The sequence below is a fragment of the Halictus rubicundus genome, chromosome 14 (assembly GCF_050948215.1).
Source record: "Halictus rubicundus isolate RS-2024b chromosome 14, iyHalRubi1_principal, whole genome shotgun sequence".
Taxonomy (NCBI): domain Eukaryota; kingdom Metazoa; phylum Arthropoda; class Insecta; order Hymenoptera; family Halictidae; genus Halictus; species Halictus rubicundus.
In genome coordinates this window covers 3,664,998-3,690,774 of record NC_135162.1, presented here as the reverse complement: position 1 = coordinate 3,690,774, position 25,777 = coordinate 3,664,998, and the positions used below count along the sequence as shown (strand labels likewise).

The window sequence follows — 25,777 nt, the reverse complement described above, 5'->3', positions numbered from 1 at the left end:
ACCCATAATGAGATGCTAAAACTGTAAAGATATAAGCGTACTATATCATAACTTCTACAAGAAATCTGCATTTCAACATTTTTTTATTTTCTAAAATTCGGTTTCGAAGCTAATAGCTAAAATATGCCTAATTATTTCAGAATTTTCAATTGAAGAGGATAAGAGAAATTACGGAAAAATCTAATTTTCTTTGTCACCCTATTATTACCCCCATGTCGACGTATAGGGTTGAAAATTGTCACAAGGTGTTTTTTTTTTTTTTTTTTTATAAACTATCGAATGGCCTATTGCAAATTTAGTTTTGTTTGGGGACATTTTTGACCTCCTTATCTGGCTACACCCTTTCCGAAACATTTCTAAATTCTACATACTGTAATAACATTACTCATTCCTTGAAATGATCTAAGGCATGTATAATTATTAAACTGCAGATTTTACACATTTATGGGAAAAATAAAAATGTTAACTATAAAACAGTAAACACATTGCAAGAATTTTAGAATTCTGTTACGTGCAATTCAAGCAATGATTAAACAAGGAAATAAATTCCATAGTTCTGTTTCCTGGCAGTCGTTACAGAAAATTTTTATTTCGCATACAGCTCCGCAATGTAACGATTATATTACTCTAGCTTCCGCTGTAAAAGAGAAAGCGTCGGCGATTGTAATAGTGGCTCAAGGCCAGGTGCATATTGTAGTTTTTTAACACGCATTGCGGTGTTTTGGCGCAGGTATTCGATCAGTTTCAGGATGTATTGTATTTTATGACGACAGCTTGTGTTTGCGCACTGGAAGATAGAACGAAAAAATGAGATGCTCATCACAGCATTTTTCCGCACTGCGCACAATCTCACATAAACTAGGATGACACGAAAATTTGTTGAACGCCGCGCCGCACAGTGGTGCCACGGCGACAAAAAATCCATTTTATAAATTTTCGATTTTTATAAAAAAAAATTATTTATGTACAGCCTAATAGTGCGTGCACGATGTGCCAAAGTCAGATTTTTGAAAAAAATTTTTTTACGGAGATGTACGCATGGTACTGATGTAAAACTGATGAATTCCCAGGAGCGAAGAAATGGTTATTGCGTATATCTTCGTAAAAAAATTTTGTTTCAAAAATCTGACTTTGGCACATCATGCACGCACTATTAGGCTATACAAAAAAATTTTTTTTAATAAAAATCGAAAATTTATAAAATGGATTTTTTGCCGCATTGGCACCACTGTGCGCCGCGCTGCAAGCAGATTTCTAGGAAGTTAAAAATTTTTCGCAGCTGTGGCTATGTCGCTAGAACTGCGTACATTTGATGCGGTTTTCTGGCACGACGACCGAAAAAGTAAGTACCTACACTCGAGGAATTCTCTCAATCTTGATCAAACTGGTAGTAAACCAAATTTTTCTTATTTATTATTAAGAAATTTATATTTATTTTTAATTGAATTTAATTTATTATTAATTTATATTTTATTATATGAAATTCCTTTCAATAACTTAATTTTGGTAGTTATTCTATTGTACTATGCAAGTAAGTAAGCGTAAGCCTACTTAGTATGTACTTCGCATAGATATTTTATCAGAAACAAAAAATTCCAAATAATTCATTCACACGAGTTTGGTTATCGTGTGATTTAAAATCAATTAGGGTAAGAGATCCAATTACTGTGGGGATGTCAGTTACTGAGCCTATATTAATTATACTTATTTCGAAAACATAATGAATATTAGGAAAGAGATATTAAATTTTTTGCATTAAAGTCAGTTAATATATATGTTATATATCTCTTTTTTAATATTGATCATTAGACAGCGGATCTTTATGCAAAACAAAAATGTTCTACCTGAATAACAACAAACTGGAGTAAAATAGATTTTGTTTCTTAATATGTTTAATAGGTTGAAAATAATTTAACAGTATCTTTAAATTCCTCTAATATGTTTACTGTTTTAAATTTCACCTACTCATTTTTGTCATAAATGCATATAATCCCCTGTCTATACATTATGCTATAAAAATAAGTATAATTAATATAGGCACAGTAATTGACAACGCCACAGTAATTGGGTCCCCTACTCTACATAAATGAAAGAAAAGCAGACTAATAGAGCATTGAAATTATCACTTTCATTCAAATAGTTCACCAGTTTGAGGAAGAAGGTATAAAGTTTCCAATATTGATCGTGGTTCGTGCAATGCTGACTGATGCGTACTATAAGATATTAAAGTTGCAGAGAGATTGGTCGAACAGATTCTTTTAATCCAGTGTATAATATAATCAGATTTTATCGTGTAATAAATACAATTGATAAAAAATTCCAGATAGAAAAATTACATTCAGGGCAAAACGCATTTAAAGTTTTAAGTGCATATTTTTCATAAAAATATACAGTTATGACTAAGTAATGGCGACATAAGCTCTGCTACTAAGAACTGTTTATGCATACATTTACTCTCAAGAAATTTAAAAAATTTCATTTTCCAATATCGACCAACCGGAATGACACCTCGAGGAGGAATCCTTGCGTGACAAAGGTTGCGGCGAAAAAACATAGTAAAGTTTTCCTTCGATATAAGACGACGGCTCGGGTCGGCTTTCGACGTATTGCAGATGAGGACACCTATTCGATTTGACCTTGTTCTTGAGTAGGCTGAGAGTTTATGGGTCCCATAAAGTCATACGCCGAGCAGCGATATGACGTCAGAGCCGCCAGATCAGGGGAATTGACTTGAATGGAGGGAAACAAGTTATCCTTTCTCTGCCAGTATCGGATTAGACTGCGGATTGTATATATTTATGACAAAAATGAGTAGGTGCAATTTAAAACAGTGAAAAGGTTCAAAGAATTCGGGGATATCGATATATTATTATTATTAACATATTACGATTATTAATGAGGGAAATAAATATTCACTTAGCTCCTGTATCTTGTAATGGATGCATAAAAATTTTATTTTGCATAAAGATCCGCAGTCTAGTCATGAGACATTGTGACACATGCACGACGGAGACGAAACGCGTCACGTGACTCGGCCGCAACGGAAGCGTGGTGAATAGCGCGGTAAAAGGGGAAATTGGAGTAGGGGAACAAGTCTTGATCTGGTGACACTGTGTATGACATACCCTCTCGTTCTGGCACTAAAAGCGGCATCGAGCGAACAACTTCAAAAGAAGAAGAGGGAATAGAGATTTTCGTGTTGCGAAAAATACATTGACGAGTTTGACCCTAAGGGTCTCTTTATACTTGCCGGGACCGGAGGGTTTTACGTAGGGACTATAGGTCCAAATGCCGTGTTACCGATTATCTGTCGTAAAACGGGCGCCGCCGTCCCGGCGTTAGAGCGATCCCACCGGCCGCCGTTGCCCGTCGGCCGAGCAAGCGGCTGATCATTACCAGATGGCCTTTCGAGACCGCGTTGACAGTTCCCTGCTGTGCGTGGCACAAAAAAAAAAAAAGGTTTCTCGGGGCTCTACAGCTCCTTAGGTAAACTATCGGTATCCCTCCTCTACAACATTATGGAAATAGGAACCGTACCTGCCTCTTCGTGAAACAGCATCACACATCCTTATATATTAACCTAAATTGTACATATATTGTAAAAACGAGAATAGTTGTTTTTTTTAAAGGAAGTATCCACGTTAGGAAGGGGATCATGCCTTGTGAATTCGATCATTTTTGGGGGACTATGTCTCGAATTTTGATGACATTGAAATATGTTGTGGTCCAAGTGAAAGTGGAAGAAATCCTCAGGACTCAATCACATGATAATTTGTAGAATAAGAAGAATTAATTCCACATAAATTGCATCGTTTTGTCTTACGACACGAAAAAATGTACATGGAAAACTTCTGAATTCTTGTCCATAATGACTTAAAGATGATTAGATGCAAGGTTCCCGGGCAGGAATGCGATGGCGTATCTATATCTTGTCCAATGAGACGAGACAGTAGACGTAAACATAAGCGCTCGAGTGCGACAGAGTTGAAGTTACCCTTGCAAGACAATTAGCAAAGGACGCACGCTGGGTGCTTCATTGCCTCGGTCTCGTTGGTCAGAGCATAGGTACGAATGCGCGGCCGATTGGATCAGAGTGCAAGGGACAGGCCTCGTTTCACACGTACTTTCGGCTATAGTCGAGATATTGGCTACAGCGGTCACATATACTATGTAGCGTGTGACGTCGAAGCCAAGCTACTGGGTCTGCGGGCGCGGCGGAGATGAGCATAGGCAGATCTAACGATAGACTCCCCAAAAATGGTGGCACTGAAAGAATGGCGACATTAAAATGGTTTTTTTTGGGTTGCGTCGTAAGACCTTACGTACGACGCGACAAGCACGCGACCAAGGCCAGGTATGAAAATCCCTGTCGACGACCTACCGACCATGGACGTCATAAATCAAAAATCCTTCCGATTGTACCCAGCACTTTCGTAATTTTTAAGCCAGCCGAATGCAGCACATGCGGAACCTTGTACACCGTTAGCGTACTAAGATTTACAACCGTAGATGCTTGCGAACCAAATGTTATACGTATATTTCCACTTTTCCAATTTTCCACTATTTCCACCAGCTTTCGAACACACCTTGCAAACCAATGAATTCTAATCATTTTAAACTTGTTCTCCGGAGTTTTGACTTATATAATCACTTATAAGATATAAGATATAATTTAACTATGCTAAAATTGATTTGTGAAGCTGATTTTCATCGTTCCATCGTTAAATTAGATTATAGTTTGAACCATTACTTCTTAACATTACAACTCAGATGAACAATATTCTTTTCTCTACTTCGAACATGGATTGTGTGCGGATGCTGTGGTGGCACCGGCGGCCGATGCCACGCGGCCTCTGCCAGTTGGCGGCCGCCGGTGCCGGCGACCCGTGTCGGGCGGCCGAAAACGGATGCCCAACGGCTTGCCCAGCTCTCAGCGGATGCATAGGCATCCCCGGGGTGTAGAGGGGAGTAAACTGTTCGGGAGTTAGGTAGCGAACCCCCGCTGTGTGCGGGTCTTAGCTTTTGTTGCGAGCATCTCGAGCGCCTTCTCAGGTTGCCAGCGACGGTCCCGGCTAACATGAAGCAGGAAAACGCGGTAGTATTCATACTAACGCCGGCTCCGGCAAGTATAAAGAGACCCTTATATCGAAGGAAAACTGTACACATCTAGCCTAAAGAATAGGTTCATATATTTTGTGTTCCTGGATACTGAGAGTTTTACGTTTGAAAGACGTAATTGTTTTTAAGACGTAACTATCAATTGAATTTAATAGGTAAATTTCTACTTACTGCAACTTGCAATAGTGAATAAATAACAAAAGATCACTTTCAACATAAGAATCTCGTCTTATTTTATACATGTATTGAGCAAAATAGTGTGCAACTATTTATATGTGTCATAAACATAACCAACGTGTTCCAACCACTTGTCATAATTTGTCTAGTAATCATCTCTGGCACAGCTACAAAGTGTCTCAAAAGTAGTGATTTTAAATAGATTTAGTACTGCTTCTATACTTATAAAATAACCACCATGGAAAATTGTTTAGAACAATCAAAATTTCTGGCACACTTTTTATCGTACCAACGCGTTCTGTTGAGAGTGTAATAAATTCTAAAGGAGTTACGTACAGGGTGTCACAAAATTATATGTCACAGACACCATAGCGTGAGTCTGCACCTATGATGTGGTTGAAATTGACATAAAAAACTCTCCGCAAAATTGACAACCTTGAAAATCAAGGTCAAAAAAACAAACATTTTTTGTTTAATCGTGTTCTACTGGTCGTAAGGATCAACTGTGTGAAAGAAACCATGGGTCGCATCTCAACCGTTCTCTTAAAAAATGATGTTGCATTTCTTATAATTTTTGCAGCTTCTTTCTTTCATTCTGTAGTTAGGGAAATAGGAGTATCATGATTCTGATAATTTCATACCCAACGAGATAGCTTACTGATGGTACCCGCCGAATGTTGTCATGCGAAATATTTTGATTGAGACGACTACGACCATGTAGCTGATAGTTTTTCACGCGATTCATTATCGCGGCTAATATTGACGATTTAGTCTATCGTAAGCAAGCGATTGAGAAACATGCCTTCCAGAAAATATTTAAATTTACGGCACATGTTACGTGCTATTGACGAAGCAGCAGGGAACTACGTGTTAGCTCGGGAAATATATAGAAATGTAGTGCGTATTAATGGAAGGCGATTACGTCCAGCAGAAATTCCAGATCGACGCGATTTTTAACAACTAGATCAACAATTTGGTGACTAAGAAATTATATTGCGGAATCTCAATCCTCATCGAGGGGCAGGACGACCCCGCAGTCATTGGCGTAAAGAGGAACAAGTCATCGCTCTTTTTCGAGCGTTTCCACTAATGGGTTTACGCAATATAGCTCGACGAGTAGGATTGAGTCATGAGACGGTGCGACGAATAATTCGAAGAGAAGGTTTACGACCGTATAAGATTCGCTGTGTTCAAGCACTTTATCCAAATGATTATGCTGCTCGACGAAGTTTTTGTTCTTGGGTGCTACGCAAATTGGAAAATGAACAACACTTTCTAGAACGTGTGTTATTTTTCGACGAATGCAGCATTTGAACCATTGCGTGTGGATTTCTATAAGCCCAAATTCTGGCATTTTGTTGATTAAGGATGCTACTACTTGAGAAACTACATTCGTCGGAAAATAACACGCGTTCTAGAAAGTGTTGTTCATTTTCCAATTTGCGTAGCACCCAAGAACAGAAACTTCGTCGAGCAGCATAATTACTTGGATAAAGTGCTTGAACACGGCGAAGCATTTCGTTATATTTCCCGAGCTAACGCATAATTAGTACGCTATTTACTTATATACTGGCACTGGATGTAAAAAATTTACAAATAAAGAAGCTGCAAAAATTATAAGAAATGCAACATCATTTTTTAAGAGAACGGTTGAGATGCGACCCATGGTTTCTTTCACAAAGTTGATCCTCATGACCAGTAGAACACGATTAAACAAAAAATTTTTGTTTTTTTTTACCTTGATTTTCAAGGTCAAGGTCAATTTTGCGGAGAGTTTTTTATGTCAATTTCCACCAGATCATAGGTGTAGAATCACGCTATGGTGTCCGTGACATATAATTTTGTGACACCCACAAAAAGACTTTGTTTTAGCCATGTTAAACTGCCATAAAAGATCAACTGATAAAAAAGCTGTGTCGGCTCGGAGTACTGTGAAATACTAGGAAATCGGTAGTTTCCATCTTTCAACGATAACGTGTGTTACCATACTTATTGATTACGTGAATCAGTTTTGCTAATATGTACTCTGCACTCGCCTAACTACGGTTTATGCATAAACTGAGTTTTAAAGAAACCGGCTTTCACGTTCCGGTATTTTACAAAAATTGGTCTTTAATTTTTTACAAGAAAACAAGACATTATTAAAACACATAGTTTTACTTATCTCTAAACATATTTGTGGATCTAACAAAGGTATTAAAGTATAATCTCTATACGAAACGTGAAACAAAGTAAAGTAACTCTTTCTGCAAAATACGTCTAAATTATACAAGTTTATTTCATTTAATATTTTTCTTTACAGAAGATGACTTCAGAGAAAAAATGAAGTGCCTACTTGAAAGACTACTTAATCTAGTAACACGAGGTGATTTGAAATCTAAAAGACAGTTTCCGAATTTTAGAATTTAATTCGAATAACCCAGTTTTTAAAACACAGTTGTAGAAATAAAAAATACTGACTAAAGAAAATGAACTCCAGTGGCCCATGTCTGTAAGGCTCTTTCTGTATCACGGTAAAAATTGAATTTTTTGGTTATTCACGTTTTTCATTTTTACAAGATTGTCAGCTCTATTGTGTAGTCTTTTTTTACCAGCGACGTTGATTAATCACCACGTTTTGACCAAATATCGCATAATGCTCATTGATTGTACGTTCAGTTAAAATTTATGTAACACTAAAATTAGACATTTACATAAAAACTGAAAATAGGACCTTAAAGATAGCTCTGTGTCTTGAAATGATATACGTACATATAATAAACCTGTAGACTATAATAGTATTTTATCAGACATTTCATATGCGACAACGTAATACTACCGCTGGCAGACAATATTCTATCAAAATCGTGAATATGATTTTTGAAACGAGTTCAATAATTATGAAACACACAAGTCAGTGTATAACTAGTTTAATAACAATACTGTAAATGATATATAAATGCAACACTCGATACGCTCTATATTCATTTGTCACACACAATATCTTTCCTACGCGGCGATCCTAACCTATATGTTTCCAGCGCTGCCAACTGTCACACTTCACACTCACTCCACACTGTTCAAACTCATTCATACTAAACTCAATCGTTACAAACAACCCAACAATTTGAGCGTATATTAAATATGCAAAATAGTACTGTACATATAAAAAACAAATATGGTATAAGAGTTAATAATATTTTCTAAATATATCAATAAAATGATGAATTACACTAAGAAATTACATTCGAATATAAAATGATAAATTATTTAAGCAGAGCAGTCTTTTTTGATGATAATTAAAACAAAGAAAATATTTTTATCTTTAACAATAACTGTGATATAAATTGTGTTGTGGTGATGATGATGAAAAAGATGATCTAATTCACATGGAATGATCCTCTTCCTAATTTGGATCTTTCCTTTTAAAAAAGATAACTACTATTCTCGTTTTTACAATATGCACAGGCTCAGGAAAGTATTCGAACGATGACATATTCCTAATTGAAAGGGACACAACAGACTGTACAGTATAAAAAATATTTTGAAATTGTCGCAACGGTTTCCTCGTTAATTAAACTTTTTAAGTATATAGTGAACTGTGGACTTACTTCTATCTATAAGTTTTGCAATTTCATTCATAGTTTTGAACAATATTTCTCTTAAACTAAGTGCGTATGAACTGAGCAATGTTTGTTTACATTCGCCGCTGCTTAAGAAGGTTATTAATACGACGATTGCCCTTAGAGTTCGAATACTTTTGTGACCTACGATGTGTTATTAAGTCTAATAAAGGCTTTCTAACTCCGATATGTGTTATATGAAATTTATACACGGTATCCACACATATTCCCCATACACAACACATACGATATTCAATTAGGAATATATCATCGTTCGAATACTTTCATGAGCCTGTGTATGTGTAATTTACGTATAATATAAGGATGTGTCTCCGGAATTTGTCAGGAAAACCGCGTGTAACGCGCCGTTCGAGGGCCCAAATTATCGGGCTCGCTATCGTCTTCGACGCGTAAATTTTCGATACAACTTCCTTTAAATAATCGTACAAGAATCATTTCCTACTTCGTCCTACGTTAAAATTTATAGTTGTTTAAAGCTGACAATGTTGCGGCGAGTACGGTCGCCGCGCGTTGGCGTTGTGAAGCGCGAGGCAACCCCAGAACTTTCAACATTGTAAATAACTGTTGTATATATATATATATATATCATATACATACGAAAGAATTATTAGTTGACTTTGTCAAAGAAGGCTGGGGTTTATCAAATGACGGAAATACCGCAAGACGATTTTTTTCCAACTCAGAACTTTCGTCAGAAATAACAGGAGTTGATGTTGTATTAATAAAAAAATTTCATGTAATACTTCAACCAATTTCCTCGCCTTATGAAATAGACACGGATAAATTTGAACAATACGCACAAAACACAGCAAAATATGTTATTAACTACTACGGGTGGTATTATATGCCAGCCTGCATTCATAAATTATTAATTCATGGAAAGGAGATAATACAGCACGCACTATTTCAAATTGGCCAATTATCTGAAGAGGCTCAAGAAACAAGACATAAAGATTGTTAAAAAATTAGGACCAAAAGTACTCGGAAAATTTCTAGAATCGCTACAAATGAAGATACATTTCACAAATTGTTATTAACATCGCACAAGGTGTTATTACAAGAAGAAAATCAAACAATTAAGTCTAGATAAAGAAAATAAAAGCCGCTTCTACCTACTTCTTCAACAACATAATGGTAAGATTAATTAATATACTTCTTATTTTATCAATTAAATAAAATATTAATATTACTTTTGCTCGCAATATATATTAGTAACGTTAGATACCTTATTTAATAACTTATATACCTGTACATTTTATCAAAAATTCTAATAACATAATTACATTATATATAAGAAAACTATAAGATTTGAAATTCCAATGATTATATAATGGTTTTAATAAGGAAAGCAACTGATTCAACAACTACATAAAAATTTATAAAAATAACTAACTAACAAATTAAACAAAAAATATTTTCTAACATGTATTATTCGATATTTTTTAGTTCAAACCTCCTGTCAACCTCCTGACACCTATATAAGTAGAAATAAACCTCCACAGAGGTTTCAGAAACAAAAAAAATCTTTTGAATATTTTTAACGATATTATAATTATTCTGACGATAAACGTTAACAAAAATATTAAACCCTTCCTTAAATCCGCGTCTGATTTGGTATTTTATATATCATGAAAAAGCAAACAGGTTCATTTTTATATAAATATTTTCTTTATATGCGACGAGTTTTATCATTGCATTTGCCTTGATCGATTTTCTACATTGAAAATATGAATAATTACAATGACGGACACTTGATTTGTATGATCGAACAATTTTTGCCAGTGATAGTATTATCCTCACCAATCTCCCGTATAAAATTTGATAAAAAAAGAAAACCTTGACGAGATGAAGTTGTTAATATAAAACTTACCTAATGTACGGAAGACGATTGGTCGACTTCGATGTTTTACGCCAGCTCTGGTGGCAGTGACGGTCAGTTGGTACTGCGTGTCAGCTTTGAGTCCGCTCAACGTTATCGCTTCACTATTTCCCGCGACCACCGCCACCACCCTGTAACTAACCATCTTGTCATTGCGTTTCGATTTTTCCACTAACTATAACGGAAATACATTATTTCATAGTTATTAGCAGACTGCGGATCTTTATGCAAAATAAAATGTTTATACATCAATTACAATGCATAGGAGCTAAGAAAAAATTTATTTTTCGCGTTAGTCATTTTTATACACAATGCGGAAAACATTTTCTCAAAGCCGCGGAAAATATTTTCTCAAAGGAAAAAGTTTCTTCAAATAACCTCAGATATTAATTTCCTGTCAAGGAAATACAACATTTTTGGGACGCCCTGTATATTGAAAATAGTATGTCGATATTATTAAACTCTTGCAACCTGTTTATCCTGTTGAACTACACCCACTCATTTTTGTCTTAAATGTATAAAGTCCGCAGTCTGGTTATTAGAACCCATTATTTACAGGGAAAATTAGCAAATACTTTCTTACAGCTGTTTATAATATCGACAACTGCAATCTGTACGTAAACGATGGATAATATTAACACAAATAGAAGACACAGAAAAAAACAGACAACTTTAGGTACACCCAGCATGTGCAGGGAACATCGAAAATCACAATATAAATGCGAAAGAAATTATTCTTTACGCCAATATAATATAAAAATGTACAGTACAATTTTCTCACACGAGGTCATATTTTTAAGGGATATGGGGGAAACAATTTATCCAGTAACTATCTTTCTGATAATATGCAATTTGTCAAATAGTCAACTTATTGAATTACGATGTTATTTATTTTTACCAATAATTTCGTGCAGTGATAAACGACAGGGCTTGCGTATCAACAAAATGAATACAAAATGTGTTTATCAATTAAATAGTCACATTGTATAACATGTTCACAAATAACAGCTGATGTATGATACAACAAATCTGTATACATTATATACAAATGCAAATAGCGACACACGCACACAGTGGTGTACTAAATGCAAGCAAAACAAGAAAAGGATGTGCACTTGCTACTTATTTTGAACAACTGGATTTTTTAAATAATTTTGCAAATGTTATGAGTAATTTTTATGCCTCCAGCTTGTTGTTAGCAGAATTATTTTTGATACATTTTTAGCCAATTTACGAATCCATCACTTGTGAAGTTGGCTATTTTATAGTAATAACGATTGTTTACTCTTTTCATACCGTATATTTACATTGACCTGTCATATGGAAATATTCATGTTTTGTTTAAAAATTGTAAAATGTGTCTAGTCTAACAAAATATATTTTTCTATACTTGTTCTACAGGGTGTTCCAAAATTATCGGAAAACCTTGAAAAGCGGTGGTTTCTGAGGTCATTTGAAGTAACTTTTTCCTTATCGAAAATTTCCACTTCGGCCTTGTTAAAGAGTTATTAACGGAAAATACGGACCAATCAGATCGCCGGTATAGTGATCGTATTCCGACTTGGCGACAGGTCCTGCTGAACATCCGTCCGCTGTAGCTGCGCTCTGATTGGTTCGCGTTTTTCATTAATAACTCCTGATGAAAGCTGAGGCGGAAATTTTCGCTAAGGCAAAAGTTACTTCAAATGACTTCAAGAGCCACCCCTTCCAAGGTTTTCCGACATTTTTGGGACATCCTGTTTAACTTTCGCAAAAATCAGAACTGCAGCGTAAGTTTTATGTTATTGTATTTTATGTTATTAATTATTCCAACTGTTGTCTCATAAGGAAACAATAATCTCGATCATGTATCGGAAAGTATACAACTGAATACAAATTCCACATCAACTCAAATCAACCACTATCGTAATCAAAATTGCATTTTTTATTAATTATTATTTGACGCTGTGTACTTAACATAGCTATACAATAAAGATGAACTTTACTTACTTTGTAAATGAAGAACTAGGAAAGTTTATCAATGACTTCTTGATGTAGAAATTTCTATTTGCAACAGTATATTTTTCGTTTGATTTAAAACACTAAAAGTATTTGAAACAAACATGATGTATATTGTGAAAACATGTGCTTTCGCTACGTTTCGAGGATCAAGGTCAATTGAACGTACTTTGTTATAGCTCGTTGTCGACTACAATGTAGTAACAAACAAAAATACACGGTGCCATTTAAAAAACTCAAGGTCACCTTGATATCTCGGAAAGCATAGGGCCTGGAAAAGTCGAACTGTGGTTTTCCGATGAGCCCCATTGGATACAATAAATTTCGTGCAGTGACTCACTGTAATCTTCCGCCACTTTTAACACTAAACCTACCACCGCCGGTCAAAATCACCGATCCAGATTTTTTATTTTACAATTACTGAAATTGTAAAAGTGCTTTCGTGGAAAATGATTAAATAAATATATAATATTTAGGAGTGAATGTATTATAATACGAACCGCACAAAATCCAAATAAATTCAATCTCATACGATTTCGATTATTTTTAGAAGTTACAACAATTAGTTTACTGCATGACGTGAAAAAAAATCTTGAAGAAATTGCAATTGGTCGGCATTACAGAGAAAACACTAAAAGTTGTTGTTTACAACTTTTTTATGTGGTCCTATATTGAAAATTTAAAAAATACTTTTTATTAATCTGTGTCAATTACACATTATAACAACTTTTAGTATTGTCTTTGTGATTCTGACCAATTGCAATTTTTCCAAATATTTTGTTCGTGTCATGTAGTAAATTAATTGTTCTAACTTCTCAAAAGAATCCTAGTCGTATGGTTCAATATTAAAAATGTTATCCTCTTTTTAAAAGTGGCCGAATATTATTGTGAGTGACTGTATAGTGAATGGTAAAGGAATTGATAGTATAGTCGGCCAATAAGAGCAAAAACAGAGAATAACAGAAGGGTGACCTCGTATGAAAAAATTGCATTTTACATTTCTGGCACACAGATGTTACATCAACAATATGCATTTCTTTTCATATCAAGATTTTCGACATACTATGGGATAAGGGACCCAATTACTGCGGGGTGGCAATGACTGTGCCTATATTAATTATACTTATTTTTGAAGAATAATGAATATTAAAAAAGAGATATATAACATTAACCGATTTTAATGAAAATCATTAAATATCTCTTTTTTAATATCCATTATGCTTTAAAATAAGTGTAATTAATATAGGCTCAGTAATTGGTACCCTTGCGCTATTTATTTTCGCAAAGGAAACGTTGCTTTCTTCACACAGCATATGCCTTATACTTATGTTGTTGACAAACTCGGCAGTATACGAAATGTTCAATGAGATGTTCAACAGACTGACCTAAGCGTTCAACAGGTCGTCCTGAACAAAACATGCCATAAATCTGCATCATTGTTTCTTCTTACTCAGCTGTACCAAAACTAATATACTAAGCATACTTACAATGAGCCAATAATTACACATGTGTGCAATTACCGTGAAACTAGCCAAGTCATGTCAAAAATGTACCGAATGTCATGCACAAGCTTTGCCTTTATCATCAGAAACTCATCTGTACTCTTCAAGCCAGCATAAACGATTATCGTCTAGAGCGAAACAAATCTATAGTTCAGACATGGGATTTAACTAGCCCGATCTGAGACTTTTTCGATGGCTACGCCCCTTTGTAGCCGCGCGTCTCGCACCCTATGACAGTCCTAATTCTCGAGCCACCTGAGGTTCGTACCAAATAAACTGTGTCAGGGCCCGCTCTAGGGGGGGGGCAACCAGGGCATTTGCCCGGGACGCCAAAATTCAGGGGCGCCATTTGGCTTTGGCTGTAAGTGTGAGAAAAATATTGATGTTTTAAATATTCAATTAATAGAAAATTTCAGACTACCCTTGCCAGACAATTTTGCTAAAAAAAAAAGGTCATTTTGTTCAGCGCGGTGCTTAGTGCTTAAAAAGGGGCGGCAATTTGTTTTTTTGCCCGGGGCGTCGTAACCGCTAGAGCGGGCCCTGACTGTGTGTGGCGCATTAAGGTGGCACCCGTACTATTGACAATGCGTTCATTTTTGTCAGTGGTATTCCCTGCAGGCCTATTTCACTGTATTGTATGATAATTTCATGGAAATAAATTTGGCATTTAGGAAACCTAGATTTTCGCGCATGTTTAAACCTGCTTGGCGAGGAAGAAGACTTGAAATTAAAAAGACTGAAAATTATCATGCGATGCAGTGGCATAGGCTTATAGGAGATACCACTGACAAAAAACGCATTGACAATAGTAGCCCATGGGTGATGTGGAAATCTATTGATACAAGAGTCGCCCTAATGCCCCAAGTGCAGTTCATATGGTACGGGCCTGAGGTGGCTCGACAAAATGGACCGTGTCAAGGATTGAGATGCGCGGCCGGAACAAGGGGACGTAGCCTTCGAGAAAAGCCTCGGATCGGGCCAGTTAAAACCCACGCCTGCTATAGTGTATGTATACTATATTTTGTTCAGGATGTCGTGCCTCTATAATTTACGGTCTATTAGGATCTTCCACCTTGGATCAAAAAATTCTGATCGTTTCATCGTCTTTTTTCTACCTTTTCTACCTTCGCGGCGCACAGTGGGCAATTTGGACAAAATCGGATTCAAAATCAAGGAACTTTCGATAGGAATGAGGTAGAGCGATGAAATCTTTTTTAAATGAAAGCTGCAACTTTGTAGAATATGGGAAAAATAGAGAGATTGTGGTACGAACGTTTTTTAACCTCGAGAAAATTTGTTAAATGCGCACAAATTCAAGAAAATTTTAGTTTTCCCAATACCACGCGCGGGAAAAATTTTTTTTAACATGCCATACATCATTTCCCATAGATTTTTTCACGCTGATTTCAAATCTGGTTTCAAAATTTGTCTACGACCTCAGGATTTTGTAAAAAATAGATTTTTGTGACAAAAACTAATGGAGTCATTTTTTCGTTGAAATGATTGGATGGTAATAATCTTTCTATTTTTTCCCATATTCTACATAGTTTCAGCTTTAATTTTAAAAAAATTTCATCGCTCGCGGATTTTGAATCCGATTTTGTCCAAATTGCCCACTGTGCGGCGCTGCGTTAAAACCTCAGATAAAGGCTCTAACTTGACACTCTCTCACCTCCGCGTCACTTTAGCAAGATGGCTATCATAGACACGGATTTTCTACCCTGACATTCCAGAGACAGAATCATCGGTTGTAGATCAAAGCTTTCATCCCCGTTCATTTCCACGAGCTCCCTTAAGGGGGTATGCACCCCTGTAAGCCTAATAAAATAAAGTAAATCTAACATTTGTTTCGCATATAAAGATACTGTAAAAGGAAAAGATTTGTTTAGGGAACATTAAGTAACATCTCAGCTTTATTTTCATATGTTTTCTATTAAATAAAATTATAAAATGGCGGAGTTGGAAAACATTATCTAACTCTATGTCCAGAAAAACCTTAGTAGCTTGCGCTGGTAAAAGTGATTGAAATATAAAAAATAAAGAATTGTTGTATTAACTTGAATAAAAATACATTATCTTCAATGTAGCGTACGATTTTTTAATAAATTTGAACAATGAGAAAGTAGCGACTGTTAAAAGCAAAAATATCTTTTTCGCAGAAAAAAATCATCATTAAATATTTATAAAACTTCAGCAACTTAAGATATAAAAAAAATCGTAAGCTACATTGAAGATAATTTTTTTTTGTTTAATTTAATACAACTATTTTTTATTCTTTATATTCGAGTCAGTTTTACCAGTGCAAGCAACTAAGGTTTTGCTGGACATGGAGTTAGATAATAATATACAACTCCACCAATTTGTAATTTTATGGAATATAAAAAATATGAAAATAAAGCTGAAATGTTGCTTAATGTTCGCTAAAAAAATCTTTTTCTTTTACAGTATCTTTATATGCGACAGGAAAAGTTAGATTTACTCCATTTTATTAGGCTTACAAGGGTGGATACTATTTACTACCCCCTTAACACCCTGCGGAGGTCGCAGTTGATAGATATTCAGTTGACGCATAGTTTCCGACGTTCATGTTTTAAGCGTACATTTATTTCGAAAATAAACATTTGTTATATGTCACATTCGTTTTATGTCGTTTTAATGTCGTACTCTTCTTATTCCAAACGCATCATAAATTTTTCAATTTGGTTCAGACATTGAAATAAACAGTTTCGTTTCGTTTTTAAAGAAATTCTGTTTGAACCTGCGTATTTTATTTAAGAAAATATACGGAGTGTTTCTAAAATCGTGGTACATCACTTTTTTTGTTTGAGGTTCGGTGACTGGGGTTCGCATGCCCTGGTACATTAATATCTCCGTAACTGTCGTATCGTCGAATCTGTTGAATGGCAGTTCTAGTAGAGGTTCTACATTCTTTGTAGTGTGCCGAGCGTAGAGAAGGACAACAATTGGAAAAGAAAGAAGGACTGATTGTGAGCTTCGGCGCTTCGACTCTCTGCCTCTCTTCCTTTTCTATTCGCCGACCTCTTTGCCTGAAACTTTAATCGCTTGTTACACGAGTAATTATAATCGCGATTAACCCTTAGCACTCGAATGGCGACTGTAAGGCGCCACTAAAAATTCCTGTATCATTATTCAAAATACTTTTTACATTATTACATCTGTTTGTATTTAATAAATTACTAAACATTTCAGAACTGTACGAATAAATTGCACCATTTTCGTATGTGTAGCATGAAAAAAAGATATATACAAGGGAAATATTCTAGGTCGGAAGAAATGTTTCGTTTTAGAGTTAAAATAGCTTCGAGTGCAAAGGGTTAAATCGTGTTTGGTGTCATTTTAATTAGAAAAACGAGACGAACACGATTGTAAAAGTTTCATAAGAAAAAAAATCGAAAATTATAAAAGTCGCAATCTTTTGCTTTGCTTGCAATATTTTGAGTCTTACCGATACCCGACCCCTCGCTCGGTCGTCGAGCTCGTTTACCGCTTGACTGGTTCGAAGGGGGATCCCCCTAATGACGGGGATAAAATTTTGGCAGTTACGGTAGATACCATTGCGACAGTTACGGAGACTTTATTGTATTCGCAGTAAGTAGAATCGGTACGTCATGATTGGACGCGCCAGCTGATTCCCATCTAATAGCATGTGTATTCGCTGAATCTTCAAAGTTGGTTTTCTCAAAAACGAGGCGTCAAACAAGAAAATATTATTCTTTCTTCTCGGCTTGTTTCTGCATGTAGAATCACCACCGCTTGAACCATGATTTTGGGGACACCTATGCAATGTGCATGTTCTAGGTGCTATGTTACTATGCAACTTTTATGAAAATGTAGCGGATTCTGAGCGTGGGAAGAAGAGGTTTTCGGATGCGGATATTCTATAGAACAGTGAATTATTTACGTAAACAGAAAACGTAAATAATATATTCAGGATATTATATTAACAGTAACAATGATTTAAGATTATTGTAGTGCTATTCATTTAATAGTATTCAGTAAGGGCTATAGCAACTGAGAAGTTTTTTAATATCGCTGAACAAAATATATGCTATAACCTTTATTTTCAAGAACTTGTTTTTATAACGAATAACGAATTTTAACTACATCACTCATCGATTGAAGTTAAACAAAAGAATATGCCGGAAGTGTTCGTTTTTTAAAAATCTGATAATGCGTAATTCTTAACCTGAGAAAAAGGAAACTTTCAAATAAATAAAAAAATTCCATTTACGTTTGGAAGAGAGAAAGTTGAACTTTAAGGTGATATAAAATACATACACAACAAAAATTACTTTGCAAGACAAAATTAAAACATAAACGACAGGACTCATCAACAGGACGTATCAACAAAATGAATACAAAACGTGTTTATCAATTAAATAGTCACATTGTATAACGTGTTCACAAATAACAGCTGATGTATGATACAACAAATCTGTATACATTATATACAAATGCAAATAGCGACGCACGCACACAGTGGTGTACCAAATACAAGCAAAACAAGGATTGGACTTTTGAACTGGATTTTTGAAATACTTTTGTAAATGTCATGAGTAATTTTTACACCTCCACTTTATTGTTAGCAGAATTATTTATGATATTTTTATAGACAATTTACGAATCCATCACTTGTGAGGTTGGCTATGTTTGGTTGGTTATTAATAACAATTGTTTACTTTTGTCATACCGTATATTTACATTGACCTGTCACATGGAAATATTCATGTTTCGTTTAAAAATTGTAAAATGTGTCTAGTCTAACAAAATATATTTTTCTATACTTGTTCTACAGGGGGTTCAAAAATGTCGGAAAAACTTGAGAAGCGGTGGTTTGTTTTTGAGGTCATTTGTAGTAACTGTTTCCTTAGCGAAAATTTCCGCTTCAGCTTTGTTTATTAACGGAAAACACGGACCAACCAGACCGCCGCTATAGCAGTTATATATGTTATTAATTATTCCAACTGCTGTCTCATAAGGGAAGAATAATCTCGATTATGTATCGGAAAGTATACAACTGAATACAAATTCTGAATACATTTTTTACTAATTATTTTTTGACGGTGTGTACTTAGCTATACAATACAGATGAATTTTTACTGTCTTTGTGAATGAAGAACTACGAAAGTTTATCAATGATTCCTTGATGTCGAAATTTCTATGTGCAACAGTATATTCTTTGTTTGATTTAAAGTGCTAAAAATATTTAAAACAAGCATGATGTATATTGTGAAAACATTTGCTTTCGCTTCGTTTCGAGGTTCAAGGTCAATTGAACGTACTTTGTTATAGGTCGTTGAATTCGTCTCTTTAAGAACTACAACGTAGTAACAAACAAAAATACATGGTGCCATTTGAAAAACTCAAGGTCACTTTGATATCTCGGAAAGTATAAGACCTGGAAAAGTCGAACTGTGGTTTTCCAATGAGTCCCTTTGGATACAATCATTTCAAACATTTTTTGATAAAGTCAATAAATGATAAGTTATTTCAAGCGGTAATATTTATTGATTTACCCTATATAATTTTACATAGTTCAAACAACATTATGCGTCCGGTACTTGGAGACAATACCTTCTACCGCAAAATATCTAGAATAGATATTTTGTTAAACAAAACAGATAAGCTCGAACAGTATGTCTTTAAAAATGGAAGACAACTGTTTATTTCAAGCTCCGCGTTGGAGTAGTTTATAACATTACTTATTCGCTGAATACAAATTTACTGAGACCAGTATTATAATAATTAGACTGCGGATCTTTATACAATTATGGCCTCTAAAAATGTTCAAACAATGCTAGAATATAAAACTTGATAGAATTTAGAACCACTTTAATTTATTCCAGATCTAGAAAAGAAAATACTATTTTATTTGATTCGACTTTCTTAACATTCGTATACAAAAATTGTAAATTGCAGTTTAATTATAATCTGATCTAAGCGAAAGCAGAGAATTGTCCCTACAATGCTGCATATCGCGAACTGCATTTGCGGTCCTTCATTAGCACAATGTGATGCAATCACTGTAATATGGTGGTCGTACCGCGAAACTGCAATAAAGCGTCAACAGCAGGCCACGTGACTTAAAGTTCATAGGTTTATGCAGATAAAGAAACAAAATACAAACGCAGTATGAATGATAAATAATGTGTTTCTTAATATTTAAAATAATTCCTTTGGGAACTATATAATAGTAAAATAATACATTAAGGCCAAATAATTTGCTGATTATAGTTGCGAAAGAAGTTTGAGATAGATAGTATAGAAAAATAATCTTACTACAAACGCACAATAAACTTATACCCGTTTAAAATCGAAACACGTATATTGTGCTTAAGTAAATAACTAATGTTTGGATAAAATTAGACGACATTTAACAGTAGCATTTAACTGCAGTAGATACTAACGTTGGTACAGTGTAAACCAAACCTGCATTATACGCAACAACCGCCCCGTGTAATTACCGTCAATCTAAAATCGATACAGTATTCAGCTGAGGTGTCATTAAGATACTCCTGGTTTCGAAATCAATGCGTCGTTCTCTAGCTCATATTCATTCTATCTGCATATTATGAATATGTAATTTCCAATACGACAGTTCCTTTACGTAGTTAATATCAAAGTTAAACTTCAGCTTGGCAACCCAGAAATTTTTAATTTTTTTTTTATATAATCCTGTAGATATTGACGAGAAAATGCGAAAACTCCAAGTTTTAACGTTAGGAACTCACTGGTGCAAAAGTTATGGGTTTTTGGTAAAACGATTTTTTTACAAAAGATATAATAGAAATAAATTCCTCTATAAGCTTTATTAAAAATATTCATAAAATGGAAAACACTGAGAAAGAAGGCACTTGAGAAGATAATATAATGATTCTAAATTAACATTGTCTTCGCTATTATCATCTTCATTAGGGTCGTATGTTTAAATTCATCTAAAGTCATGACATTAAAGAGGACTAATGTGCATTTCATTACCGCTTCAACTTTCGACTCCGTTTCAGCTGTTAAACGCCAAGTCTGGAACATGAGTCTTAACGAGATCTTCCATGTTATCATTAAAACTAATATATGCAGTCAAAGAGCAAGAACAGATGAGAGAACTTTTGGAAACCATTTCTACTTTTACAAAGTATTCTTAAATATTAGTTTTTGTTACATAATAAAGCTGTCTGATGACACGTGATTCGTTCGTTATAAATTTTTATTCTCCCTTTTAAACTATATATTTCTTTTTAGGTGCAGGTCAGGTTTCGTACATGAATGTTGTAGAACTAATATACTACTCGCTCTGCTTTTCTTCGGTTTCTGTCTAAGTTTCACGTTATTAAATGCATGCAAAAAATATAAGTTCAGATTCTTCGAAAAAGAAAGTCTGTATTGAAGAACGTCGTGAAGGATTTGCTAGAACTAATTGAGGAATGGTTAGGTGTTTGCCAATTATAACTTGTACTTATAATTAGTGTTGATCTAAAAACAATAATTATGCATACGAAAAATATAGACTGAATATATTAAATTCGATTGTTGATATATTAACGTTCATCCAAATATGATTTATGAAACAAATCACAAGTAATTGATTGTGTTTCCTTTTGTCTCCTTACTCAGATTCATGAAATCGATTACTGTGCGGCAGGTTTAATTACATGTACGACGTATGCCTTGCGCATCCCACATGCTTTACTTCTACCACAATTTCGTTGTTAATAATTTTTTCTGATTTTGGTCAGCAAAATTATTTCTCAAAATATTGATTACTAATTGAACACCCCACATGTATACAATAAGAGCATCTGCCATTGTTATGGGAATTCTAATAATTTTACGAAAAATATTTGAAACAAAAGTTTATTAGCCCCGACTTTACAATAAACTGCATTACAAAAATTTTTCCAAAAATTTGTTTTTTTTTAATTGTAAAACAATATTATTGTTATTCTTGAATTTGCTTACCACTTTTTATATAATTTTCTATATTAACATTTTTAAACATTGAGCCGGAATTTCTGGATTCAAGGAAATTAAAAATAGTGTATTTGGTCGTTAAATTCGTCTATAATCCTATCAAGTTGAAAATACATATATAACTGCCATTTATCAAAATCAAGGTGTTTAACATTTTATTCAAAAAACATATTTTTTAAATATTTTTATTGCAGTTTGCATAAACTGTTACTGCTTAATTTTTCTTTCAAACATTTTTGTGAGGTTATTAAAAAACTCTAAATGGTTGATACTCAGACTGTAGACACTGTTTACCTACGAGGAACAGCAGAATAATTATATATCATCAGTTATAAATATAAATTTATTATATTAAATTTATTTCCGAGGCGTATGCGAGGCGTAACGACAAACACTTAAACGATGTATTTATTACGACAAGATAATAACAATTTCACTGGTCTAGAAATTGGAGAATTTTTAAATTGTGTTCCAACACAATGCAAAAATGGAAGGTACAACGAACTTTCACGAAGTTATGAATAGCTACTTTAACGACAACTGACATGAATTGTTTTTCTAAGAAAGTTTGTGTTGTATTGTCCACGACGGAAAATAGTCGAGTGAGATATATCTAAAAATAAAAATAACGGGACCAACTGTTTTATTAAAATTGGTAAATCTAACACGTACCGTGATAACTAGACTCTGGATTTTAAAAATAAGTAGGTGCAATTTATAACTGCGAAAAGGTTAAAAGACTTTAAAAGTATTAATATGTTATTTTCACTACATTAAAATTATTAGTGAAAAATATAAAATACAATTTATTTTACAGAATTATCCGGAGTGTAGTGATAACTAATAAGAAAATACAGGGTGTCATAAACATATTATATTTTCTTGAACGGGGTAAATCCTACGGTCATTTGAAGAAACTTATTCCTGTGAGAAAATGTTATCCACTTATTTGATAAGGAGTTAGAAAAGTATTAAAAAATGTATAAATCTTCACATAACAGAAGAACTACTATCATTAAATGTAAACAAGGCGCAACGAAATATTAAACACAAAATATCATTGTTAAAGAGCGTAACCGAATAAGGAGATGACAAGTGCTCCCAAACCAAATTCAACTTGCAATAGGCCATTCGATAGCTTACCCAAACAAAATACTTTGTGCCAATTTTCAACAAAAAATCAGGCATACTTTTTCAGAATGTTTAGCTTCGAAACCGAATTTTAAAAAATAAACAAAATTTTGAAATGCCGATTTCTTATAGAAGTTATGAGATACTATGTTCATATAGTTACAGTTTTAGCATCTCGGTATTGTTGTTAACATATCGTTTTCTCAGATTTTTCAAACTGAGGGCAATTTTTGTCCCGCAAGATTATGGCAAAAACGTCATTTTTCTCAAATAAAGCTAAACAGGTTGGTAAAGTCCAATTTGAGGTAAATATATGTTATTAAACATATCCTGAAATAGTGTATAGAAAAAATTTTCAGTTGCAATGTGAAAATAAATTAATATCATATAAATCTTAATGTGTGCTATCATTTTGCTACACAGTGTAGGTATTTAGTATCCCGCGGACTATTAAAATAGTTTAAATGTCCATTTTTCCCATTTTTAATTATTTGTCGTCATTTGTCCATTGTACCTCTTTTCATCGATTAACACGATTTTACTTATTACATGACTTTTAAATAAATAAATATTATTCGATATTGATTATAACTGTTAATCGCACACTTGTTTAACCACATAATGCTTAAATTGAGCAGTGTTAAACAACCACATTAATTTACGATTCCTAGTTCTAATTCCGCTAGGTAACCCTTTACGAAAATGTTATTTCTTTAATAATTAGAAATTATATTAGATTAGTTTAGAAAGGCTAGACTATATTAGATTAGATTAGATTAGATTAGATTTAATTCGATTAGATTTCTTTAATTTTTTTTCTTTATTTAGTGAGTTACAACAGGCAAACTTTATTTCAAGTAAAGATGAAACACAATAATTTAAAATAATTAATTACTTCCTCAACTTCATTATTTTTATTTTTAAATAAGTAAATAAATAGGACATCTTACGACGTAGTTATACTTTGTCTGGGTGCTAAAATTAAAACGTGGAGATTTTTGTAATTCGTCAAAAGTTTGTATTTGCTGTAAACGAATTCCATCCTTAAAGCATTAACACTTCTGGTTTTAACTCCTTTATTGTCGACCGTATTCAGAGCTTGCATCGAAAAAGTTGTAGAAGATTCACCGGAAATTTAACAATAACATTTACATGGAAACTGAAATATTTGAACTTGTTTTGTTAATTCTGTGTATTCCGTAACGGGTTGGTAATACTAAACAAGATTTCGTAACTCAATATGAAAAAGTAAATTGGAAGCGTAGAATGAAATACTTCCGTTGCTAATTTCCTTCATAAAAGAATTGAACTCTAATTTCGATCATGGATATTACTGAATAAAATTTGCGTAACGCATATATTTTCTCCATATCAAAACAGGATTACTATTGACTTTATTTATTACTTTCAATAATGTTCTACCAATTCTGCATCCCTGAAATTTTTAAGAATAGTAGTTAAGGTATATCTATAGCACTTGTTCTGATTTTTTATCCTTATGAGCTACAACAGTCTTGCAAAAATAGACGAAATAAAACTACTTAATTTTAGATTTATATTTACATTCTAACATTCCGCATAGTTTTTAAGGAAAAAATCTATAAAGTAGAAATGAACATCTCAAAATGTTTCAAATATTTTTAAATAACAAAATAAAGTAAAGTGTTTTAAATAACAATATACTATTCTATAAACATATAAATTAAAAATGGTGCTGAAACTGATCGCCCATGCTCATTCGGTAAGACCTATTAATTGATTTTTTCTATTTGTCTACTCATAGAATTTTACTTATAACATGAAATTATAAATGGAGCAGTATTAAAGATTGTTTTCCCTACTGTACGAATTCACGTTCATCGTGAGAAAATGTAAGACAATATAATGTGACAAATTGTCAATCCTATAGTTTTATTTATTTTAAATTGAATCTTATTATAGCCTTGTGAAAACTGAATGAGTGTATGTACATTAGTTAATGATTGCATGTAACTAAAAGTAATGATAACAACACTATTGTAAGACAATGATCGAAATGTTGTAAATAAAATTGTTATTTTCTGTGAAAAACTGTGAAAAAGAGGATTGCACAGAAGGTAACTATCTGAGACGCTCACGCAAAATACGGCACGCTGTCTAGTACCTTCTGGGAAATGTACGACAAGTCCCGTGCGACGACATGTCTTGTATTCCCTCACTATAGTCACTCGTTGCCCGTTTTCACGTTCACTCTCGGCTTAACTTAATCCGAATCAGTGAAAAGAAGCAAGGGGAATAATGTAGTAACTAACAATAAGTACTAACCAGGGACAGAGAAATCGTAACAATACAAGAAACGAAGAAAAAACGAAATTCATTTG

The 25,777-nt window shown here is 33.9% G+C and overlaps 1 protein-coding gene across 4 annotated transcripts in view; it reads right to left on the bottom strand.

The window, feature by feature from the left end:
• LOC143360924 (uncharacterized) overlaps window positions 1-25,777 on the bottom strand; it is a 333,702-nt gene that overhangs the window by 129,839 nt on the left and 178,086 nt on the right. For 3 of the 4 annotated variants that reach the window (XR_013083372.1, XM_076800123.1, XM_076800124.1), the window contains exon 6: window positions 10,789-10,934. Coding sequence is in view for 3 of the 4 variants with exons in the window: in XM_076800123.1 (XP_076656238.1) it covers window positions 10,789-10,934 (146 nt within the window). In the remaining variant the exon portion in view is untranslated. The remainder of the gene's footprint in view (window positions 1-10,788; window positions 10,935-25,777) is intronic. The other variant, XM_076800125.1, reaches the window with a different exon arrangement.